This window comes from Sceloporus occidentalis, unplaced genomic scaffold (assembly GCF_023333645.1).
Source record: "Sceloporus occidentalis isolate IW3139 unplaced genomic scaffold, rSceOcc1.0.p SCAF_1, whole genome shotgun sequence".
NCBI lineage: Eukaryota > Metazoa > Chordata > Lepidosauria > Squamata > Phrynosomatidae > Sceloporus > Sceloporus occidentalis.
The window spans coordinates 100,661,166-100,676,871 of NW_028316981.1; the positions used below are offsets into that span (position 1 = coordinate 100,661,166).

Genomic DNA, 15,706 nt, shown 5'->3' on the forward strand with positions numbered 1-15,706 from the left:
ATATGGGGATTTTAGCCTGTGTCTCCCATGTCTTGTGTACACTAACTATACTGGTAACTGAGCAAACAGGCTCTTGGACTTTTCAATGAGCCTGTGGGAACAAACTGTATACGGCAGGTGGAGAACACTCTTTGGTATTGTATAACATTGTGGGCATGGGGCGATGGAGGAGGAGAGTGAAGTAATGATCCTTGATATTGGCAGTGGAGGCTTACATCTTACAAACATGTCCATGCCTTCCTCTCTGACATGTTGGAGGATATGGTTTAGGAATCCAGACAAACTGCAGGCAGTGACTAGCATTGCTACCTTTGACTTCTGGATTTAAGACTATTGCCAATGTATACTTTTGTTTTTATTGGAAAGTGACCTCATCTGGAGGGCACAGGAGCATGTGTTAGTCTACCTCAGGTGGCAACATGATTTTGGTTACCCTTGGAGTGTTATATAATAGAAGTTAAAAGCGGAGACATATATATGCACCCAATTACTCATGAAGACAGTTCACCTGGAGTTAAAGAGAGGAGGAGAAAGAAAATTAACATTAACACATAGAAGGAACAAAGATCTTATATACATGAACTTTTTGTCACACAAATAGAGAAACACTTTATGATCTTTCATCATAAATAAAACAAGATTAGCTAATGTTATGATTATTCAACACAAGATGGCAAGAGCAAACTGTGTTCGTATCAAACATTAATTACTGAAATTCTCCAGATAAAATTGGAATCTGTGTTGAACAGACAAATAACAAGAGTCCCAAAGAGTAACAAATTAGAACATGAAAATCCCTCCCTCCCTACATTTTACAGAGTGTGCGTACAGTGTTTTGGAGCAGTGCTGCCATGTTAACCCAGTGTTTTGTTTCCAAAAACAGAAGCACTGAGGGGCAAACATCCCAGGGAATTAGCTAGGCCTACAGTTTTAGGTTAAGTTGTTAGAAGTAAAGAGGCAAGACCTCCTTCCTTGGAGGCCTTTAAGCAGAGGCTGGATGGCCATCTGTCGGGGATGCTTTGATTTGGATTTCCTGCATGGCAGAATGGGGCTGGACTGGATGGCCCTTGCGGTCTCTTCCAACTCTATGATTCTATGAGTCTATGAAATGAAAAGTCCTCCACAGATGTTCAGGAATATCCTGATATCAATGTTGTCTCTTGCCAGCAGGAATGGATCATAGGATATCATGCACTCCCATGAAAATGAATCTGGCATCTCACCCTCAGCTTCCTCCTGTCCCTTCTGCTCTTCTCTTTGGGCCCAAGGGAGAGAGCCCTAAAAGGCACCTGGCATGGAGGAATAGGAGAGTGGGGTGGCCATTCGGCGGGCCTCTTTCTTCCCTGTGGGGCTGTCTTCAGAGCTCTCCCTCTCCAGGCAGATCCAGAGCATTCCTGGCCCTTCCTTCCCTGTGGGCTCAAATGTGGGAAGGGGATTATGGGGCACTAGCCCATGATGAAAGCCAGAAGCCCCCAGAGAAGGCGGCAGGTTGGGCTGAAACTGGGCAGTGAGGCTTTCCTCCCTGCAGCTCCAGCCCTGTTGTCGTTGGCTGCGCCTTCTGCTGATGGGGCCCAAGTGACTGCACAGGCTCTGCTGGGAGCCATGGCTTGGCCCTTCTGGCTGGGCCTGGCCCCCTCAGCCCCGCCGCCGGAGGAGGGGCAGGCAAGGGCTTTGCCTCGGAGGAAGGACGGAGAGCCGCCTTTCGTTCTGCCCAGGAGGAGGCTCAGGAGGACCGAGAGGCAGCAGCAGCAGCAGCAGCAGCCGCCCTTGGCCCGCCCTGAGAGCGCAGGGGCCCGCCTTCCTCCTCCTCCTCCTCCTCCTCCTCCTCCTCGGGGGAGCCCAGAGAGAGAGCGAGAGAGAGCCCGAGCGGAGCTTGCCAGGCGCTTGGAGGCAGAGGAGCCGCTCCCGCCTGGGGCTCCATCCTCCTCCTCCTCCTCGGTCGGACGAGGGCAGCCATGGCCCAGAGGGTGCTGCTGAGCGGGCCCTCGCCCTGGGGCTTCCGCCTGGTGGGCGGCAAGGACTTCAGCGCCCCGCTCACCATCTCCCGGGTAAGGAAGGGCCGGGAGAGCCAAACGCCAAGGACTTCACCTACATGGGACCCCCTCCTTGGAGGCCCTTAAGCAGAGGCTGGAGGGCCCTCTGTCCCGGGGGGGGGGGAGGGGGGCTTTGCCTGGGAGTTCCTGCAGGGCAGGATTGGCTCGGACTGGCTGGCCCTGGGCTGCCTCGAAATAGGACTCCTTAGTCCGGCTCAGGATGGAGGGCCTTTCTGGAGGTCCACCTGGACGGAAGGTTGAAATGTAGGACAGGTCCTGGAAAAGGAGGACCTCTGGCCCCCCGACAGGGAAACCCTCAGCAAGCCCCTCTGGGTCCATTTTGGACGCCTTGGGTCAAGCTGAGGGGATGCCTTTTTTGCCCTCTCTCTCTCTCACCATCTTTGTAAGCCTCTATCCCCCTGAGTTGCTTTCTCCTCAGAGTCAACCTGGGCGCCTGGCAAAGGATTCCAGGGCCACTGCTGCCCCTGGCTCCTGGACATCTCCTCTTCCTCTTTGTCTTCCACCCGCCGCCCAGGGCAGGGCACTTGTTGCACACCCTCAGTTCAGCTGTTGTTGTTGTTGTTAGCTATCCCTCATAGCATCCCTGTGGATGAGGCACCCCCAAGACCCCCTGTCCTCAACCTCAGTCTTGGAGAGTCAGGCCATGACCTCCCTGACTGAATCCAACCATCTGACTTGCATCCAAGCAATGATACCTTTAACATCCTTACCTTTGGATGTTATTGGATTTGGTATATGGCCAACACTTCTACCCCTAGAGGTCATCTGGCCTGCAGCCTTTCTTTCTCTTGCTTTCCTCTTCCCCTATCCTTACTGCATTAGAGCCTGTCATTGAAGCATTATTGCCTTATGGACATGGCAACCCTTCCTCGAGAGAGACCCATGATAGGGTTAGCCTTAGGGTATCCATAGGTCGGAAAGGACTTGAAGGCACCCAACAAGTCATGCCATCTCAGAATGTGGCCAAAGTACAAAAGCCTCCGTTTGGTCATCTTGGCTTCCAGGGAGAGTTCAGGCTTGATCTGTGCAAGGATGCCTTTGTTTGTCAGGGGCCGCAAACCTTGGGAGCTGCGGGAACAGAAGCGGGAAACTGTCCTCTGAAAAGGGCCAGAGGGGGTCCAGGATGCTGCCCACCAGCTACTGCACTTTCCAGGAGAGTTCAGAACTTGTTTGTCCGCCTCTTTTGCCTCTCTCCTCCTTGTCTCTTCCTTTTCTCAATTTGGAAGCCACAATGGGAGAAGCAGTGTGTTGGGCCTGCTGTACACGGGTTGGCTTGTGCTAGACTGGCTAGTTATTTTCTTGGAGCCCAGCCTGGAAAACCAGTACTCTATCTTTAAAAACAGAAGAAGGAGTTTGCTGAGTGCCTAGGAAAGATGGGGTTATAGTTTAACAGCACTCCTGTTTCTTTACTGGCATGCAGAGCCCTGTGAAATCCGTCCAGGGTGCTGGCGGCGGGGGGGGGGGGGGCATAAGAAGTTTGACTAAAAGGAGGAACTGCTGGTGAATTTGCCCACCATATAATGCCTTTATAGTGAGTGCCTCTGCCTTGCAGAGAATGCCCATTCTTCATCTTTTAGGCCTGTCTTCTTTTGAGTCAATTTCACTGCTTTGATCTCAGTATTGTGGAGAACTAGAGGAAGAAGGCAATTCATGGTCTGCAGGGCTTCCAGGAATGTCTCTCAAGAAACTAATGGAATTATAAAGGGACAGCTTGAAACTCATGAATAGGCTGAGACCATGCATATTTACTTGGAAGCACATTTTGCTGAAAGCAATGGCTTTTAATGTGTAAACTAAAAGTGCTGGGGTTGGGCTATGGGTCTAAACTTGCAGTCCTAAATATACTTACTAGAAACTGGTAATCCAAGCACAGGGGAATGCTGCATCCCACAGTGGCAGGATGAAGCACTCCTGCTGTTTGGATCACAGTTGTTGTTGTGTGCCTTCAAGTCGTTTCTGATTTATGGCAACATGACGGCAGTTCTTAGGGTTTTCTGGGGCTAAGGCTGTGTGACTTGTCTGAGCAAGGAACCAAACCCTGCTCTCCAGAATCGTAGTCCAATGCCCAAACCACTATTGCTGTGTTAATAGACAGTGCTGCAGAACACAGTGACTTCTGAAAAACACATCCCACCAGACTGTTATACATAATAATTACTGTGGAGTCATAGTAATTAAAAAACTGTATGAAATACCTGTGATAAATGAATAAGTAGTGTGCCTACTGTGTTGTCCCTGCATCATGTTTTATTTTTCTGAAAGGTTTCAGAGAATGCATGACTGGGTTATAGGGAAAGTGAAAACAAAAGCAGGTGATAATCCAGCCATTTGAATATTAACCATAGCTATTAAACTCCAATCACTTTTGCTGCCATGAACACTTCTCTCGTTTTGTACACATGACGCTTATTGGTCTTATATTCTGTTTGCCTGCCACAGAGCAAGGTTGGTACAATGGTTGGATATTTGTTTAGGACTGTGTTGTACTTCAGGGTTCATGCCCTAAAGAATTCCTATAACTTTGATAATGAAGGGTTTGTTTTGCTAGGTATGAGAGCTCAGGATTTACTTGCAGTGAAAATGGCACTGCTGTGTAAATAATGGAGAAATGTTCGGTGTATGGCACATGGTTTATCTCCAGTTCCTTAGATGTGGATACAGATACACTTGTGTTTCATTAAATAAGCGAACATGCCATAGGACCATACTTAGTGAAAGAACTGAGCCAGCTGCTTCCAGGAGGAGTCTGACAACTGGCAATATGTCTTTCTCTCTGGGAATTTTTGAAATGCTTACTTCAAAAGATGGAGTTTCCTGTAACAGAGAGCACATATTTAGATACTACAGAACATCTGTGAATGTTTTCATGAAATCACATCATAGCTTCAGCTTTATGCACACTTGGAAGTAGGTTCTTTTGAGCATTGTTAGACTTATTTCTAAGTAAACATGCTTAGGATATGAATGTAAGGATTTTATCACACCAGAGTGTTGTCTCACAGCAATTTCATTGTTTAAAGAAATGGAAACATACCTGTATGCCAACAATCACCATCACACCTCTCTGCATCTGCACAATGGTGCTGCTTTGGTGATGCACAAGAGTCGTATCAGTCTTCTGACTGCCTTGCTGTCTGCCCTACTTAGCTGGCATAGCTTTTGTTGTTGTTGTTATTTATTTATTATCATTAAAAAAATAGAGCCATCTCTGAAACACAGTACCCCTGTGGGACGGTAAGAATCAGTTTCATAAAACAATATTCTAACACTTGAAAGGTAGGGAGAGAGGGAGGGAAATGTAGGGAAAGGGCTGGAGAGAGCTGGAGAGACAATGGCAGCTGGAATGACATGCAAAGGTAAGGAAAGGCCTGCTGGCTGCACAGGCAGCCAAGACGCAAGGCTGGCCCAAAGGCGGCAAGGAAGGCACTCCTCAAAAAGTGTTAAAGCAACTCCTGAGGGGATGGCCCACAAGCCCCACCCTCCACTGTTATTGTAGCCACTGTCTGCCATGGACTCTATCCAAACCTGCAGATTTCCTCAGAAGTAAATCCCATGATGTTCAAGGGAGTTAGGCTCTCAGAAGCAGAGCTTGAGGAAAGTGACTTTTTGGAGGTCTGCAAATCCCAGAATCCTCCAGCCAGTTGTATTCCCCCCCCAAAATAATTTCCCTCAAGCTCTCCTGGGTAGCATTCTTAACGCTTCTTAGACCTCTGTGGCTGAGAGCCCTACTGACAGAGCAGATGAGTTTACAGTCAGGTTGTCCCTATGTTGCTGTAGTCTGCAGGAAAGGCTTTTCAGTCAGGATCTCACAGTGGATGGTTATATATCACCAGTCAAGACTTCAGCTAAACTGTTTATTGTAGCAGATGTATAGTTGTGATTGGAAAAGCCCCCTTTTCTCTATTTCACCCACTTTTATTTTTTCTCCTCTTCCACCATGTTGGAGGGTGAGTCAATTGGTATGCGGGCAGGAGGAATCTGCGCTTACTATCTCACCCCTCAATGACTGAATCAAGACTTCAATCCAAGCTTTCCTCTCTCCCCCCACAAGGTTAGCTGGAAGTCCCCCTTCCTTTATACTTCCCAAGATGGCTGGTATAGAGTTGTGTTTTAACTCAACGATTCTTGGTAATTAAAAAAACAGCATTACATTTTGCTTTTCAAATTAGTGTCCTGAAGCAATTTCATTGGTGGTTATGACCATTTACTGTTTAATAAAGATCGGGGAGCTTATCACACCACTTTAAAAAGCGACTTAGCGCTCCTGAATTGAATTCTAATTCAGGCTGCATCCTGGTCCTATTGCATGGCTTTTTTCTCCAAATTTGCCATCCGAGTACAGCGTATGTGGCTGCAGCTCACATTCCTTAACATGCTTTGGAGTCCATTTTTCAGAATCGGGAACTTTCTGACTTTGAAAAATGACAGCTGAAGCACATTAAGGGACACGGGCTGCAGCCAGGCTGTACTCGGATGACAGATTTGGAGAAAAAAGCCATGCAATAGGATCAGGATGTAGCCTAAATTAAAATTCAATTCAGGAGTGGTAAGTTGCTTTTTAAAGTGGTGCGATAAGCTCCCTAAGAACAATTATTTTTAAAGCTACTTTGAAACCACTTTGTGGTTGTAGATTTAGACACATTTTCATGGAAGCAAGTCCCATTACAGTCCATAGAGCTGATGTTTGAGTAGCTATATATATGGGCGCTGTGCCTAAAGTTATTTTCTTCTTTCAAGGAAGTATCATAGACACTGAGAACATTTAATCTTAAATTTTATTAAAACATATTTGTGAAAGTTCCCATGTTCGACTTTTCCATTCGGTATTAAAATAATATTTCAGAATCCATGCCTTTCTCCCAAACTGGACCCAAGACAGCTCATAAAAGATGCACAAACATAAACAATAAAAGAGTACAATTTTAAAACACAATGAAAGCACCACATTAATATAACAAGTCAAAAATGTAAAATGCTTTAAAATACTAAGTTAAAAATATAATTAATTAAAAACATACCAAAGCAAGGACCCTAATAATTTTAATGTTCAGATTAAAACCAGTCTTTTAGTCTCTTTTGGCATAAAATGCCAAACTTGGTACACTTACATGAATTGGCAAACATGATCCTGTTCTACTTAGATAATTCCATTTTGATTTATGTTATAAATCCGTTTCATGATTTGGTACAGTACAGATCTCCTTTGTCTTTTTTATAAGGCAAGTTTGTGAACTTTGGCCACTTCAATATCTTAAAAGGCCTGAGCCTTTCCCCCGTTCCTCTTTGAAGTTAACTAGACAACTTGCTTTGTTTATATTACTTTTGTAGCCATTTGTGTTTGAGATAGATATAAATTAATGGTTCATAAAGCTGTCACAGATATTGCAAGGAGAAACAGCTGTTAAAAGGTGTTTTCACATATGCAGCCTTTCTCTGTGCAGTGGAATTCATTGCAGTAAATGGGATTTACATCTGAAATTGTAAAAGAAAATGACAAAGACAGACAAGTTTGCAATTTCTTTACAGTATTATATTTTTAACATTTAGTTTGAATATATTTAGCTATGATGCTTTATAATATAGAATCAACATATTCTTAACTTGGTAAGCTTATTAAAAGCTCATTTTTTTAATGAGGGGATTAATATTCAGACACTATAATAGCAGGTAAGAAATATGAGACAAGGGACTGATGAAGAGTGAGTAAAATAATGCAGACATCCATAATAGATGTGCCAGGGAAAAGCAGCTGGTCTCTTGACACCAACGCATTCTGCTTACTTTATATCCATCTTTCCTCTTGCCACCCTTTGGTCTTGAGGGGCAGTATTTGCTGTAGAGAATCAGTTCAATCCTGCTATTGTTTACAGAGAACTAAATCTTTCAGTGTGCAGTGAGCCTTAAGTTCAGGTATGTGCACATAAGGATGCATCTCAAATTTATGCCATATGGTGGTAGTGGTGGTGGAATTTCCTATTGAGGAGGATTCATGGTAGAAGTTATCGTAGCTTGGGTAATTTTTATTAGTCTTTTTTGGGAGGTGCTTCAAGACTGTAGACTTCAAAATTAGTGTTGTTTTTTAGGTGTTCATTATAATTTTATTCTGATTAATCAAATGTAGAAGATAAGAAATGAAATGTTTTATTACAATTCAGATTTAGGTTTCAATTTCTGTAGAGTTAAAAAGTTAAGCCAGGACAAATGCTTTGTCTATGATTTAGTTTTCCTTCCTCCCATGAACAAATGATTTCATTATGATGGTTTTCGTTGTTAGGTGTGAGCTTGTGTGTGTCCGCCTTCAAGTCACTTGTCGATTTATGGTGATCCCATTTCTGTTTTCAACTAACCACAGTTCATTATAGCTTAATCTGGAATTTTGGTTGGTGTTAACAATGGTTTGAAGTAAATCAGGATTATTAACCATTGTTGGAATCTGGCTGGTTTAATCAAACTGTTGTTAACACTAGGCACAGTTTAGCTTAATTCAGACATAATGAGCTACCACTGGTGGTTGAAAATGGAAGCAGATATATCCAGTCTCCTCTTTCTGAAGACTGTCCGGGAATGCTGCCAGCAGGTACTTGACAGTAGCCGATAACAGAACCTTAGCACAGTGGAAGTGAAAGTAAAGCAGACCTTGCAAGGAATCAGTCTGGGAGCAGTCCGAGAAAACAAGCCGAGTTCAGAATTCCAGAAGTCCAAACGTTCCGAGAGTCAAGTCGAAGTCAGGATACCGAGAAACAACGTTGGTCAAACAGTCCAAGGTCAAACAGCCAAGAGATAACGAAGTCCGGTCCAAGGTCAAGGTAACAAAGAATCCAGATACTAGGAGCTAGTGCTAACAGCAATCACACCGAGAGATCATGCAATAAACTCTAGCAACCAGCATTAGTCTCTCTCCCACTTAAGTAAGGGAAACTCTCCCTCATGCCACCTGAGGCTGGTTGGCTAATTGCCTCTCGGCAATTCTCTGTGATCTGCGCCTGCAAGCACTCTCGGCTCTTCTCTCTTTGAAAGAAGGCACCTGCATGCAAGCTTCGTCCCCAGAGTCCCCACTAGGCAGTGGTACCATAAAAGGCCTCTCTTCAGCACTAGGACCTGGTTGAATCTCCTCCTCTGGGGCTGGAGGATCACAGCTGGGACCTGGCAGGGCAGGAACAGCACCTGGTGTTGCCTCAATCAGCCCTTGCTCTGGAGGAGGCTCATCCTCCTCCTCATCCTCCGAGAGCTGATCTTGGCTGGCCATGACAAAGACACAGAGGAGGAGGAGAGATAAGTGTGCACAAACGTAAGGCTTTTTCAACTGTTGCCAGCTGAATCATATTTATAGGTGTATCAGCATGGGCATATGTGTATCAATTACAGCATGAATGGCGCTTCTCATCATACTGTGTTAGTGGTTGTTATTTCCTCTGCATAAGAGCAATTGGTTCCTGACTTTTGGTGAAACAACTCTATGTGTACTTTCCGTTTAACTGGCTTCCGTTTTGTTAAATTTGTAGCAGTACGTTGGTCCTTAAATGGCAAGAATACCTTGTAAAATATCTTTACTTTTGGACTTTATTGCAAACTACTCTTTCCTTGAATATTTAATAGTACAGTCAGCCCTCCTTATCTAGATTTCTTTATCCACAGATTCAAGTATTCATGGCTTGAAAAAATTCCAAAAAAGTATAAATTCCAAATAGCTAACCTTGATTTTCTATTTTATATAAAGGATACCATTTTACTATGCCATTGATTTTAATGGGACCTGAGCATTCATGGATTTTGTTATCCATGGAAGACCCTAGAACCAAACCCCAGCAGATAACAAGGGCCCACTATATACTCTACCCCACTGAGAACTAGAGTAGTCTAGAGTTAGTATGTGAAATGAATTATTTCAATCAATTGGCTACCCTTATCATCCAGGATAGGAAATCATACAAAAGAAATTATTCATGGTGTCAATTTAACGTCCAACTGTGAAACTTAACAAAATAAACCTATTGGCACTCTAAACACTTTCAGTCTTTGCAAGTGTAGACACACACACACACACACACACACACACACACAAATAATGGAGGGGATTTACAGCACTTTTACTATGTTAGTATAATGATGTCAGTGTTGGAGCTATTGTTCTTCTGACACAGGTGCTCATAGTTACTATGGAAATGTATGTAAACATAAAGGTACATACTCTGAACCAAAAACATAAACCCTTCCATCTCCTTTTTAAAAGTTGATTGTTACTGATTTTACAGGACAAATTAAAGCGTTTTAATATACAAAGTCTGATCACAACATGGATGTTATTGTGGGAGTTTACTACAGGCTCCCCCCCCCCCCCACACACACACAAGGCAAATTGCGGGAATGGATGATGCTCTCAGAAAAGAGAGATGTAGTAGTGATGGGGTATTGCAACTATCCTGATATTTGCTGGGGGGTCAAACTCAGCCAAAAATTTAAGGTTCAGCAAATTCCTCACTTGCCTAGCAGACAGGATCATTGTCCAGAAGGTAGTAGAGACAACAAGCTAGTTTAGATCTGATCCTAACCAACAGGGATGACCTGGTTAATGGAATCAATTGGTGGGATCCTTAGGTGGGAGTAATGATATTCTCCTAGAGTTTGTTATACTGTGGAAAGGGGAAGCCAAGCATAAACCAAACACACATCCTAGACCAGTGGTCCCCAAACTTTTAGATGGCAACCCTAGCGCCCCTCCCCACAAATTTTTGGTAGGTTTACTGTTCTCTGTGTAGTCATGCTGGCCACAAGACCATGGAATCATCTCTGACAATTCTGGCTTTCCTGGCTTAGTAACCGAGATAACCACCATCCCCTACAGTTGGACACAACTAGACAATCTTCTCAAGGGAAAACCTTTACCATTACCCTTTTTATTGAAAATTCATGCTCCCTTTGCACCTAGACACCTTGGGAACAGCAAGCAAGCCGCTGGCTCAGCAGCAACCAAGGAGCTTCCTGCTTGTGCCAGCCTTGCAGCTAAGGCCAATGCAGACGAGAGGTTCTTAGTTGCTGTTCTCTTTGCTCTCTGTCATCCTGTTCCCTTTTCTCCCTTTACTCCATGTTGTCCAGAGAGCAGCAACTGAGTAGCTGGCTGAGCAGTGATCGAGAAGCCTCTTACCCATGCCAGCCTTGCAGCAAACATCAGTGCAGATGTGAGACCTCTTCGTTGCTGCTCAGGCAGCTGCTGAGTTGCTGCTGCCAGGGTGACCAGGTGCAAGGGAGAAGCTTCTCCCTAGAGAGGAGGGACTCTCAATCCTTCATCAGGGCAGAGAAGGACACAGCCGGTGTGTGTGTAGAGGGTTTATAGAATCCACATGCTCTGGTCTGGACACTGATGTGGGCCAGAAAGGGAAAGCTTTTAACTATAGGAGCTGCTCAAGGACAAAGGACTCTTTCCAAGAATCGAGTATAGGTACTCCTTCCCCAGAGAATGTCTCCCCCACACAGCTTCAAGTGTCTAGTCTCCCACAAAAGAATTCATTCTTCTGCTACCACTTCTCTCAGCCTGTCTGATGAAAGAAAGCAGGAACAGCAATGCAACTCCAACCTGCAAGACAAGTCCCAGGGAAGCTCACAAAACTTATGCAGGGACCCAAATTTGAAAGCTCCCTTTTGTTGCCACTTTTCCCTTATCACAATGTGCTCTAACTCTTTGCTCCAGTCTGTCTGAACCCAAAGGGTCCGCATCCAGGGCTTATCTGGAGAGAAGTGACTAAAGGTGTTCCACAGGGTTCTGTCCTGGGACCAGTGCTATTCAACATATTTATCAATGACTTGGATGAAGGAATAGAGGGCATGTTTATGAAATTTGCAGATGACACCAAATTAGGAAGGGTAGGAGTAGCTGGAGACAGGATCAAAATTCAACATGACCTTAATAGATTAGAAAGCTAACAAAATGAATTTCAGCAGGGAGAAATGTAAGGTACTACACTTAGGCAGAAAAAAATGAAATGCACAGATAAGAGGACGGGGGAAACCTGGCTTGACAACAGTCCATGTAGCTGCATCAATGGAAACATAATGTCTAGATCAAGGGATGTAATAGTATCACTCTATTCTGCTTTGGTCAGGCCTGGAATACTGTATCCATTTCTGGGCACCACAGTTCATGAAGGATAGTTATAAGCTGGAGCATGTCCAGAAAAGAGCAACTAATGTGATGAAAGGTGAGGAAAATATGCCTTGAGGAATGACAAAAAGTCAACATGGGTTTCTCAAAAACAAGTCATGCCAGACTAATCTGATTTTTGTTTGTTTGTTTGTTTTTTGATATAATTACCAGCTTGATAGATGAAGGAAATGCTGTGATATAGCATATCTTGATTTCAGTAAGGCATTTGTCAGGGTCCCCAATGATATTCTTGCAAGGAAACTGGTAAAATGTAGGCTAAAAAATGTAACTGTTAGGTGGATTTGTAATAGGCTGACTGGCCAAACCCAAAGGTTGCTCAGCAATGGCTCCTCTTCACCCTGGAGAGAAGTGACCAGTGGGGTCCCACAGGGTTCTGTCCTGGGCCCAGTGCTATTCAACATCTTTATCAATGACTTGGATGACAGAATTGGGGGCATGCTTATCAAATTTGCAGATGACACCAAAGTAGGAGGAATAGCTAATACCCCAGAGAAGAGGATTAAAATTCAAAATGATCAGAAAGCTGGGCCAAAGCTAACAAAGTCAGTTTCAGCAGGGAGAAATGTGAACTACTGCACTTAGGCAGAAAAAAGGAAATGCATAGATATAGGATGGGGGACACCTAGCTTAGCAAGACTACATGTGAAAGGGATCTAGGAGTCTTAGTAGACCACAGGTTGAACATGAGTCAACAATGTGATGCAGCAGCTAAAAAGGCCAACGTAATTCTAGGCTGCATCAATAGAAGTATAGTCTCTAGATTGTGAGAAGCAATAGTGCCCATCTATTCTGCTTTGATTAGGCCTCAACTGGAATACTGTGTCCGGTTATGACCACCACAATTCAAAAAGGATGTGGACAAGCTGGACCTTGTCCAGAGAAAGGCATCTAAAATGATGAAGGGCCTAGAAACCATGCCTTATGAGGAGAGACTTACTGTATGGAGCTGGGAATGTTTAGCCTGGCGAAGAGATGGTTAAGAGGTGATACGATAACCCTATAGAAGTATTTGAAGGGGTGTCGTATTGAGGATGGAGCAAGCTCGTTTTCTGCTGCTCCAGGGAATAGGACCTGAAGCAATGGATTAAAACTACAGGAAAAGAGATGCCACTTCAATCTTAGTAGGAACTTCCTGACAGTGAGAGCTGTTCAACAGTGGGACACACTCCCTTGGAGTGTAGTGAAGTCTCCTTCTTTGGAAGTTTTTAAACAGAAGCTGGATGGCCATCTGTCAGGGATGCTTTGATTGTGGGTTCTTGCATTCTGGGAGTTGGACTGGACGGCCCTTGGCATCTCTTCCATTTCTATGTTTCTGTGATTCTTTGAATCTATGGCTTAGGGAGTGAGTATGTTTAGCCTGGAGAAAAGAAGGTTAAAAGGTGATATGATAGCCCTGTTTAAATATTCGATAGGCTGTCCTACTGAAGATAGAGCAAGTTTGTTGTATGCAGCTTCAGAGATTAGGACCCAGAAATGGATTTGAACTACATGAAAGAGATTCTACCTCAACATTTGGAAGAATTTCCTGATAGTAAGAGCTGTTTGGAGTAAGAACTGCCTTAGAATTTGGTGAAAACTCCTTCTCTGGAAGTTTTTAACCAGAGGCTGGATGACTATCTGTCAGGGGTGCTTTTACTGTGTATTCCTGCTTGGCAGGGGGTGGACTGGATGGCCCTTAAGAACTCTATGATTCTATTATTCAGTAGGGCTAATATCTTGTCTCTGGCATAAAATGGCAACAGGATCAGGTTGTCAGTCCATCACATCCATATTTGGTAAGTCAGAATTGTGTTTAGAATAAGTAAATTTAATAGCCTGGTAATCAGATTGGTTCTGCTGTTGTGCATATAGTTATGTAAAAGAAACAAAACAGTTGAAAAAAGGATCACTGCCATATTAACCTTTTTGTTGTGCAAAGAGTAAGAGGGGAAATTAATTGTGCAAGTGGCACTAATACAAGATTAACATAGCACTTAACTACCCAGTGTAAAATACCTAGGGAATGTCAACATTCTTATATTGTTGGGACACATCTGAGTATGTTTGATGAAAGTTCCTGGTGATGTAAAGGTCCTTTTGTTGATTAAGAAATGCAGCATGAGATTCGATTAGATACAGACATAAAAGAAATTTACTTTTAGCTTTGTTTATTGGAGTAGAAGGCATATTTCAGTCTTTCTGCATTTAAGTGCTTTCCTTGTATCCAATAAAATGAAGAGTCATTTAAAAATACATTGAGTGAATAAATAAACTTAGCAATATCCAACACTCATTGCAGTCATGATCAAAGACAGCACTTACTGATGACTGACTTTGGCTCCTTCTGAAAAACAGCAACAAAATAGCTCTTTGATCAGCATTCTTTCCTCACAGAATGATATTATATCAGGAAGTTTGTGAAACATTAAAATGGTGGGTCTAGGCCACCCTGTGCCAAACTAAATAGTGCTATTGCTGGTAGGCAACACAGGATTTCACTATTATAGGAAGTGGTCACTTTTCTAATGAATCCTCAAACCAAGAGTTGGTCCTGGCTACTGGACAAAAGTTGACCAGAGCTTGAGAAATTTACTTTATCAGACTACAACTCCTGGAATCCTCCAGCCAGTTTGTACCTTTTCCATGTTCTCAGCTTGACATGGAAGTTGTGTAGATGCTACCAACTCCTGTGTCTCCTTGTCTTTCTCTCTCTGCCCTTCTCTCCCACCAAATCTTGGTCCCAAAATATGCATTATAATTTTACTATGCTAAGAGTTTCTCAGGCCAGGTTTGATAGCCTGTTTCAAGGGTTGGGAAGAGTAAATATGTTTTGTACGGTACTATTCATTGTTACTCAAGAGGAGAAGAAAAGGATACATGGTGTTGCTACTCTTAGGGTAGCCACATAATTCCTGTGATCAATACCAGAATGAGGAACTACCTGATCCTGATCAGAAAAGAAAAAGGCTTCTCTTTCTTCCATCAGTCCAAGACCAAAGTGAGCCAACTGAGACAAAAAGAAGCCAAATGAACTGGTGGAAGAGAAACAGTTGGATCATTAGTGGGTGACATGGATGAGTAAATTCAGCACTGTGTTATTTTTTCTGTCTTTTGTCTTCATTCATGATAGAATTCAACTCTTCACTGGCAACAGATATACATAATTAAGAGCATATATTTTAGCAACAGGCACTTGCATTTTCCAGAGTGAAAAAAACATGCGAGTCCCCCATCCATGGGATGGAGCTGAGTGATCCACACATCAGGAGCTGGATGATCACAAAGACATTTGTTGGTTTTGTTTTCCTAGGCTTTATGCTGTAACAGATGCCATACATAGTAGTTCCCAGAAGGTTGGACAAGCCATGGGAATTAAAGACAAGTCATATCTATCCCAGCTCTCACTTTATCTTAATTGACTAGCTTAATTCATTGGAAATGTTCATTGTTAATTCTTGTGGCTGTTATAGATAACACAAGAACACACACACACATATACACACAATATTATTAT

At 43.5% G+C, this 15,706-nt stretch overlaps 1 protein-coding gene across 2 annotated transcripts in view; it reads left to right on the top strand.

Annotated features, from left to right (window-relative positions):
* Window positions 1-1,836: 1,836 nt before the first annotated feature.
* PDLIM4 (PDZ and LIM domain 4) overlaps window positions 1,837-15,706 on the top strand; it is a 91,696-nt gene continuing 77,826 nt past the window's right edge. Inside the window, exon 1 of one of the 2 annotated variants that reach the window (XM_089530686.1) lies at window positions 1,837-2,048. In XM_089530686.1, coding sequence (XP_089386812.1) covers window positions 1,956-2,048 — 93 coding nt within the window. In that variant the 5' untranslated portion in view covers window positions 1,837-1,955. The remainder of the gene's footprint in view (window positions 2,049-15,706) is intronic. The other variant, XM_089530695.1, reaches the window with a different exon arrangement.